General features: G+C 32.2%; 1 protein-coding gene across 1 annotated transcript; it reads right to left on the reverse strand.

Moving 5' to 3' along the window:
* LOC107057661 (phenylalanine ammonia-lyase-like) lies at positions 1–2887 on the reverse strand. The gene is made up of 2 exons (XM_006354275.2): positions 2392–2887; positions 1–1916 (listed from the first exon to the last, which is right to left on the reverse strand). Exons 1-2 carry the CDS (start codon positions 2799–2801, stop codon positions 167–169), a joined length of 2160 nt encoding a protein of 719 aa, XP_006354337.1. The 5' UTR covers positions 2802–2887; the 3' UTR covers positions 1–166.
* Between the last annotated feature and the right edge of the window lie 7382 nt (positions 2888–10269).

Consider the following 10269-nt stretch of genomic DNA (forward strand, 5'->3'; position numbering starts at 1 on the left):
TTTTATGTCATGACAACTATCTATATATTCTATGTCACAAGATCTGATTCTCATATTGGGAGAGACTTGGCACTTTAGTTGAGCCAACATTACAAACAGTCCGAAAGAAAAAACAAATTGATATAACTCTAGTAATTCACTGAAAAATTAAGACTTAGACAAACATCTAGCATATTGGAAGAGGAGCACCATTCCAGCTCTTGAGACATTCCAACAATGGATCAATGATTTGTCCATTGCAAAATGCTGTGAATACCTTGTCAATCTCCTCACCGGGCGATCGAATTTTTTCACCTGTCAACACTTCTGTTCCAAGTTCTTGTCTCACCAACCTGTACAATGGATATGATCTGCATTCTGTGATCCTGTTAGGAATTGAAGGGTTTCCACTCTCAAGCATAGCTCTTGCACTCTCAACTTCTTTAGGCAACACAGCCTTCAATTCTTCCTCGAAAGCTACAATCTTTTGGAAGATTGAGCTGTTCACATTCGTCTCACTTACACCATTCTTCATTGCATGATCAACAAGGACTTGTCTCAGCTTCTGCATCAAAGGGTAGGTGGAGCTGCAGGGGTCATCAGCATAGGTAAATAAGTATTCCCTTTCCACAACTTGTAGCAATTCCTTTTCGCAGAATCTTGCTGGATGAAGTTCACCATTAGCACCTATTGTCAAAGTCTTTTTGGCTACTTGGCTTACAGTGTTCTTGACAGCATTCTTCAAGTTCTCCTCCAAATGCCTCAAATCGATAGCCTGGCAAAGCGCCACGAGATAGGTTGATGACATTAGCTTCAAGATGTCCACAGCCTCAGCAGTTTTCCTTGCTGAGATTAACCCCAAGGAATTCACATCTTGGTTGTGTTGCTCGGCACTTTGGACGTGGTTAGTCACTGGATTTGCCAAGAATTGAAGTTCCGAGCAGTAAGAAGCCATTGCGATTTCAGCTCCTTTGAAACCATAGTCCAAGCTTGGATTCCTTCCTGCTGTGAGATTAGATGGCAATCCATTGTTGTAATAGTCGTTGACAAGCTCCGAAAATTGGGCAAACATCAATTTTCCAATTGATGCAAGGGCCAATCTTGTATTATCCATGGAGACACCAATAGGGGTTCCTTGGAAGTTGCCACCATGTAAGGCCTTGTTTCTTGAAACGTCGATCAATGGATTGTCATTCACTGAGTTGATCTCCCTCTCGATCATCTTTGTTGCAGCACGAATGACTTCAATCTGAGGGCCAAGCCATTGTGGAGATGTTCGGAGAGCATAGCGATCTTGCTTTGGTTTTTGAAGAGGATCCATTTCATGGAGCTTCTGAGCTGCCTTGACATAAGAGCTGCCATCCAAAATGTGTTCCATAATAGCAGCAGCCTCAATCTGACCAGGGTGATGCTTCAACTTGTGTGTCAAATAGTCAGTGAATTCAGGCTTCCCATTCATCACTTCAGCGAAAATCGCTGATAAAACTTCAGACATAACAGCAAGAATGTTGGAGTCATACAGGACAATTGATGCCATACCAGAACCAACTGCTGTACCATTCACAAGTGCAAGTCCTTCCTTAGGCTGCAACTCGAAAAATCCACCACTAACACCAGCCACACGGAACGCTTCATCAGCGTCAAGTTTCTCACCATTGGGTCCAACAGCCTTGGAATTAGGCCTGCCAGTGAGCAAACCAGCAATGTAGGACAGAGGGACAAGATCACCTGAGGCAGTGACCGTTCCACGGAGGGGCAAACACGGGGTAATGTTGCTATTGATCAACTTAGTAATTGCTTCCAAGATTTCAAATCTAATGCCAGAGTAGCCTTGAAGCAGAGTGTTGATCCTAACAAGCATAGCTGCCCTTGTTGCTGAATGTGGCAAAGTGTGAGATGATTCTGTTCCATTCCCAAAAACTCCGGCATTCAAGAACCTGAAAAAACATTCATAATTCATCAAGATCACATTTTTAACTGAATTCTACTCCGGGGGGAAGGGATTCATCCGAAATAGCACACTATATATACAAAGTCAAAATTTGTTTTATGTATACATTATAGATAACGAACTCCCTTAGTAAAAATTCTACATCCGTCATTGGTGTACCAACTATACATGAATTTTAACATGTGTAGTTTTTCATTTAGATAATGTAATCAATCAAATTTGTTACTTAGCATCTTTACATCTAATTTAATATTGACAAACGGTTCAGAATGTTATTGCTAGAAAACAAGAAACATAAAAATGTGTCTCATCTTCAAAAATAATTTATAAACTTTTTCAATAGGCTAAGAGCCTATGATGTCTATGGCCCGAGATGGAGCACTCAAGGTAGTCAATAAGGTATATATACGAAAAATATAAAAATTCTTTACGTTATTAAGTGTATATAAAAAATAGTTTACCTAATAAGTTCCTTTTGAAGGGCACCACCATTTTTTGTTCTTCTATGAGATGTTGCACCAAATCCAGTAGTAACACCATAACTATCTGTACCTTTGCTCATACTATCCATCACCCAATCACTACTAGCTTTCACACCAGCCCTTGAACTTTCAGAAAGTTCCACTTTGACCCCATTACTTTTGTTATCAGCATTTGCAATGGATGCAACTTGTGCAACTGTCAAAGTTTCACCCCCAAGTTTCACAATTGGCTTTCTAAATTCATCCACCATCTTTTTCACTTCATCCAAATGACTCCCTCTTAAAGAATCAGCAGCCATTTCCCAATTCAATGGATCATGAACATTAATTGATTTCTTGCATAATTCCATGGCTACAACTTCTCCATTAATATGTCCATTTTGTGCCATTGGATCAAGAAAATGGTTAGATTTGTAATGGATAAATTTTAGTGAAGAGAAAATGAGAGTTTTATTTATATAAAAAAGGAATGTTGTGAACTTATAAAACTTTATGTTGTTGTTGTGGTAGATGGTATCATATGTGGTGAGTATAAATAGAGAAGAACAAATGATGGTAGGTAAAGCAAATATGTGAGAAGGGGTTGCTAGGAAAAGACTAATTTTGGCCACTTGATATAAATCAAAGAAAAGTTTTAAGAATTTAACAACTTTAGTCCATTATTGTGCCCTTGACATCAAAGTCCATGTAAAATTGAATAGAAGAAGAAAATAAAGGTCAAACAACCACACTACCTATTTGAGCCAACATTTTAACACCTTCTTCCCTTCTCTTTCCAAGAATTTCACTAGAAATGTGTGGAAAATTAATCTAAATAATTATGTCTATATTACGTACATGCATTTACCAATAGCTTTTCAATATTGTACGTGTCATGTTAAAATTTGAGCAAGTTAGAGTTTATTTAATTGTATGAGATCATATAGTATCTTATTGCAATATTTATCTTGTTTCAACTTTGTCGAATAACCACAAAGGAACACAAGCATAAATTGTCAAATATATCCATCAATATGGTCGGTAATCTCGTATTTTTTTTATTGATCTTTTACAAAATGATCATATAATTAAAAATAACATTTGTAATCGATTACAAAACTTCAATTATATAAAAATTAAAGAAAAGTTTTCGGGATTTAACAACCTTAGCCCATTGTTACAAAATATACAAAGAAACTTAAACATCCTCATCCAATTATACAAAAATATCCATGAAATATATATATATATATATATGAGTTGTGAGTAGTGGCTACTCCCGCCAGGGAAAAGTATTTCTAAATATGTTGTGAGTATAGTATAATATGTATGGTGTGCTTGTAAAAACTATAATAAAAAGGTTGATTTTTATACTTCTCTTCTCAAAACTCCATTAATAGTCTCAAGTGAAGGTTGCGATCTTCAGCCTTAAGGAGGAACAGTAACAAGTAACCAAGACTGAGGTCGTTAGGGTGAAACACTGTTCATAGCCTAAAGGGAGAACTACTGCGGTAGTGATAAGGACTATTCATCGACAAAAAAGAAGGAAGGTATACACACAAACTTTTTATTACATGTTATTAATTTTACAGGTCATACTATATCATGTTATATTCATATTTAACCATATAAAGAAATACTTAGTAACTATAGGGAATAAAAACATATATTGTGAAAACTTAATGTCAGAAATCAATATTAATTTCTTGCTTTCAGCATAAAAATGAAATTTATTCAAAAATATGTGCATAGCATAAGAAAAAGAGCTTGGAAGCATAAAAAGGCTTTATTTCATATGGATAAAGCAATTTCAGAAATGGAACTAGTATATTTGCATACTAGCCATAGTTATGATGCAATAATTTTTGCAATACATGAAATGAAAATGTATAGAATACAAGAATATTTCGAATATAAAAATGCTCTATCTATCTTAAAAAATTATAGAGTATTTACTGCATAATTATCCGCAACCCTGTTTTTTAAACAGCAAGAATTTATTATATATATATATATATATATATATATAAGATAAATTGAAGAAATCTAATGTGGTTTAGTTACAAATCTCTAGTATTATTTCACCAATCTTGGGTATAAAAGATCATACAACTAAAATAAAATTTGTAATAGACTACAAAACTTCGATTATAAATTAAAGAAAAGTTTAAAAACATTTAACAACCTTTATTGACTATGTAAAGTTGAATAGAAGATATGACTCTTCTCTATTTGAGTAAAGCAACCACCCTGTCTATTTGAGTCTAACATTTTAACACCTTCTTCCCTACTATTTCCAAGACTTTTCACTAGAAATGTGAAGAAAAATGAATCATAATTATGGCCACATTACATGCACTTACAAATGAGTGGTAAGTGACAACAAAATGGTCCCTAGCTACTTCAAAATATAGAAATTTATTGATATCTTTTACTTCATCAAACATATTAGAATTTGTCTTTAACAACAACAAAAAAAAGAATTCTTTTTTAATTTAATTTGCTTCTCAATATTGTATAGGTCAAGTTGTTTGTTTGTTTATTTGTCTGAGACCAAATAACAAGCACATTTATCTCATTTTAACTTTATCGAATGTCCACTAAGGATCCTCATCCAATTATAAAAAATATCCATAAAACATCTATACAATTTATATACATTATATTTCCTAGTATATATATTGCAACTAGGAGACATTCTCTTATATATATCCACCTATATTTTTGATAGAAAAAAATAACTCTGCAAAGGTCTAATATATTTTATTTATAGATTTCTTGTATTATTTCACTAATCTTATATAGAAAAGATTATACAGCTAAAATAAAATTTGTAATAGACTATGAAACTTTCGACTATAAATTAAAGAAAAGTTTTAAGGATTTAACAACCTTTTCATTATTGACCTTGAATTCAAAGTCCATGTAAAGTTGATCCAAAGAAGAAAAAAATTAGTCAAGCAACCACACTATCTATTGGAGTCAACATTTTAACACCTTTTCCTCTCCTATTTCCATGAATTTCACAAGAAATATGAAGGAAAATGAAGTTAAATTAATATTCATATTATGTCTGCAGTTCATGCATTTACAAATGAGTGATGACAAAAAAATGGTCCTACTTTTTATAAAATTAAAAATAGAAAAATTGTTGATACCATTCACTTCACCAAACATATCAGAATTTGTCTTTATTCCAAGAAAATAAATAAGAGCAAAATTCAATTATTTAAGAAGAAACTAAAGTTATTCCCCAAAATTATGATCTAGCTATAGTAGAAATTAATCCAGGTAGACGTAGGATATTTATCTCGATTTTATCTGAATTAAGTATATAATAAGTTCAATAGTAGAAACCTTATATTTTGATCCATGTATTGTCATACGAAGGAAAATATTTTCATTTTCACTGAGAAAATCATTATCTTACAAAGCATAACTCATTGTAATTCATAACATAATCCAACATATACAATTTTATTTCAAGCACATTTTGCTTATATAGTATTATACTACAAATTAATCCAAAATTAAATTTAAAAAGCCACTAGGATAATATGACTAAGTGAGTTGAGGTGGTTGAGAATAATGTCATTAACTCTAACAACTTCTATCCAAACACTATTTATATTTCCTTTAATTTACTAAATATTATTAGTAGTTATCATTGACGTATAAATTTCGTTGCTAAATAAAAGAAAAAATCGTTGATAATTTTATTTAGCGATAACTTGCATTGCTTTTTTCTCTCTCTTTTTATAGTAATCTTTTCTTCATATTTGTTTTTCAGATGCAAAAGGAAAATATAAAACTTTTTTGAAAATAAAATGATTGTAGTACTTATTTAATGAGTAATTTTATGTCAAAATGAAATGCAAATGATTATACAACTTGCTAAAGTTGAGGTATGGACTTCATCATCCTCCACTTATGGCCCTATATCGAGGAAATCTATATATGGTTCGTATTTATTTAAAAGTTTTTAGTTCGAGCCTTTCAAATTGAGTTTTTTAAAATTAGAAATATTATGTTTAGAATTAGATTTTTGTAATATACGAATTCAAATTCAATCTTAATTTTAATATTAATATAGAACATCAGGATAAAAAAATGAAATAAAGAATGAAGATCCATATAGATTTCTTTCGTTATATTTTGTCACAAACTAAGTAATTAGTAGTTTGACTTTGATTCATAAAAATAAAATCATTTTTAATTAGAATGGAAAAATAAAATCATAACATAATTGGATCACATGTTTCTAATTATGTCGGATAAAAAATTATTTTCCCCTCCAATTTTTTTTTTTTTTGTTGTATTAGAAGATAATCCTAGTATTAGGTACTACACAACCTTTTTTATTAGCAAAGCATCTCAAAGTTTTTCATATATTTATATACGTATCCAACATATAAATGTAGTAGATGTTGAAACATTGTATTATGTATATAACAGGGGCGGCTCTAAGGCTTGGCCAGTGAGGCCATTGCCTTAGGCCTCGAAAATTTGAAGGCCCCAAATTTGTTTAAATTATTATTAATTTTATTATATATTAATATAATCTATATAAATAAAATTATTATGGTATATTTTTTATTTTATTTCTTTGAGAGTATTTTTTACCAATAAGTTCATAAATTCTCATAATCTTTTCACTCATTATTTGATATATTTGTTTTAACTTCAAAATTTTTAAATTATATCCTTTTTTATATTGGAACTAAGTTATATATATTGGTAACATAATGATTTTTTTTCAATCTTTTCTTAAACTACGTGAACACAAAAATATTCATGCACAAGTTTCTTTTTCGTTTTAATTTAATATATTATATGAAAATTTTATAATTTGTTTTAGATATTCACCAATGAGTGCTACTTAATGGAATGAATTATATCATTTGAAAAGAAATATATCATTTAAATTGACCAGAATTTTGGATATTTTTGTTACTATCCATGCTCAAAACTTCAACTATTAAGTTGTTACTGAAAAACTTACAAGATAACAAAATATACAAGATTACAATTGAAAATACAATGAAGAAATAAAATATCTTCAGGCTGAGGCGCGGATATCTCACTCTCTTTAAGGAGATTCAAGCCCGCTGCAACAAATGTTTTTCACCGGTCCAGCACTAGTCCTTCTTGACTTGTCCCCTCCAGGATACAACAATCCATTCACAAAGTATAACTCAACAACTCTGGACAAGAGTTGAGTCCAAAGCTCCACAAAAAGAACACCTCCCTTCAACTAATAAGAACTCTCTTTTTTTACTAACTTTTTCCTCTCTATCTTTTCTTATGTTTTTTCAACCAAATGAAGACCATCACTATTTATACTATAAGAAGTCTTCCTAGCAATGAATAGGAAGATAATGGAATAATAAATAGTGAAGATAATGGCTTTAAGAGTTACAAAGGATAATGGGGAAGAAAGAGTGAAATAAAGTAGGCAACTAAAGGCCACCAACGTGCAAAGCAACTTAATGGACAAAAGGAAGATGCTGCACAAAGATCATAACTTCCAACGTTCCCTACTACATTTATCACTAATGAAGAATGGCAATAAAGCCTAACAATAATAGGCATTACATAACCACTGACACCACTAACAAAGGCAGCACCAAATGAAAAAATTAGGCGACCTTAAGATATAATATGATGAGCTATTATAATAATTATTAAAATGCTCTCAATAACCAACAATCCCCCACTCATTTTAATATTAGACAAGAGAGTATACCAGTTGAAGAAAGATTACTATGCATAATGAAGGTGTGCTCTGCATTGAACCTCCATTTAGTGAAACAGTAACTTTTACTTCATAGTCGTAGTGGTCTCAGACTCGAACTATGACCGCTTAAGGGAAATAAAATATTACTGCTCACACATAATAATCAAGGTGTTGACATGAGTTTTAAAGCCAGCACGTTATGGCCATGTGCTATCCCGGTTTCATGAGTGCCTTTGAGAATAAGTCAAATTCTCATAGGAAGCGACCTACTTCCACACCCACATAGGTGAAATCTGTCGAGAGTGCTCCTATAAGTTTAACACTTCACCCATACGGGCTACAGATATTCATTAAGAGTTTTATCAACTCAACCTTCACAAATCACTACAGGAACCAATGCACTCACATCATAGGGAGGGAATAAAAAGATAATGCATTTTTCACAACAAGAGATCATATGATTAGTTTTTCCCTTTGAACCTGGTTATAGGATCTCTAGTCCCCAGGTTGGGTTTCCTCATATATGACACAAGGATTTATAGGCTTCAATCTCATCGCCCTCGATGTGCTCCAGACCTTTTCTCTTGTTAAGACCTTAGTAAGAGGATCTGCAAGATTTGACATAATCAACATTAATGGTACCATTTGTCAAATACGATCTTACATTACTGTGTTTCCTCCTTATAGGATTGGATTTACCATTGTAATAACGGTTTTGAACTCTACCAATCGCAGTGGTGCTATCACAATGAATTAAAATAAGAGGAATTGATTTTTCAAAATAAGGTATTTGAAACAATAAATCTCTTAACCCATTCGCTTCCTCACTAGCTGATGCTAAAACAATTAGTTCAGCCTCCATGGTAGAATTAGCAATTATAGTTTGCTTTTTTGATCTCCAACAAATAGCACCACCACCCAAAGTAAACACATAACCAGTGGTAGAACATGAATCACCTAATAAGATGTTCCAATCTGCATCACAAAAGCCTTCAAGTACAACACGATATTTTTTATAGAACAAACCACAATTTTTTGTTCCAATTAAATATCTCACAACTCTTGTCTAGCATGCCAATGTTCATTACCTGGCTTGCTTGTAAACCTGCCAAGTACTCCTACTGCATATGCAATATCAGGCCTAGTGCAATCAGTCACATATCTCAAACTTCCGATTATGCTAGGATATTCCTTCTGATTTATTACATCATTTTCACTTTCAACAGGAAATAACTGAACACTTGAATCAAAAGGAGTAGCAATATGCTTGCAATAGAGAAAGTTATATTTTTTCAAAATTTTCTCAACATAATGTGACTGATCAAGGAAAATTCCGTCACATGTTCTTGTTATTTTTATTCCAAGAATAAAATATGCCTCACCAAGATCTTTCATATCAAAATGGCTTCTAAGAACATTTTTAGCTTCATCAATAACAGTCATATTAGAGCCAAAGATCAATAAATCATCAACATATAGGCAAATAATCACATGTGAATTATTCCAAGACTTATGATATATGCACTTATCACACTCATTTGTTTTAAAATCATTTTCAATCATGCATGAATCAAACTTTTCATGCCATTGCTTTGGTGCCTGTTTCAAGCCATATAGGGATTTAGTAAGTTTACACACTTTGCTTTCTTGACCTGCTTCAACAAAAGACTCGGGTTGTTCCATATAAATTTCCTCATTTAGGTCTCCATTTAAAAAAGCAGTTTTTACATCCATTTGATGAATTTGCAAGTCAAAAATTGCAGCCATAGCAATTAAAAGTCTTATGGATGTAATTCTTGTTACCGGTGAAAAAGTATAAAAAAAATTCTAGACCTTCTAGTTGTTTAAAACCTTTTGCAACTACTCTAGCCTTGTATTTATCAATAGATCCATCCGATTTTAACTTTTTTCTTAAGACCCATTTGCAACCAATAGTTTTACAACACAGTGATAAATCAACTAACTTCCAAGTTTTATTAGAAATTAGAGATTTCATTTCATCATTTACAGCCTCTTTCCAAAAAAATAGAATCATGTGAAGATAATGCTTCTTTCAAAGTAAGAGGGTCATCTCCAACATTAAACACATAGAAATCTGGACCAAAATCTTTTTCTGCTCTAGCTCTTTTACTTCTTCTTAA

This window comes from Solanum tuberosum, unplaced genomic scaffold (genome assembly GCF_000226075.1).
Source record: "Solanum tuberosum cultivar DM 1-3 516 R44 unplaced genomic scaffold, SolTub_3.0 scf00177, whole genome shotgun sequence".
NCBI classification, from domain to species: domain Eukaryota; kingdom Viridiplantae; phylum Streptophyta; class Magnoliopsida; order Solanales; family Solanaceae; genus Solanum; species Solanum tuberosum.

Coding starts and splice junctions, on each gene's coding strand:
- LOC107057661 (XM_006354275.2), bottom strand. CDS start 2,801: ATGGCACAAAATGGACATATTAATGGAGAAGTTGTAGCCATGGAATTA. Junction 1,917..2,391: donor CTTCAAAAGGAACTTATTAG/GTAAACTATTTT, acceptor ATGTTTTTTCAG/GTTCTTGAATGCCGGAGTTT.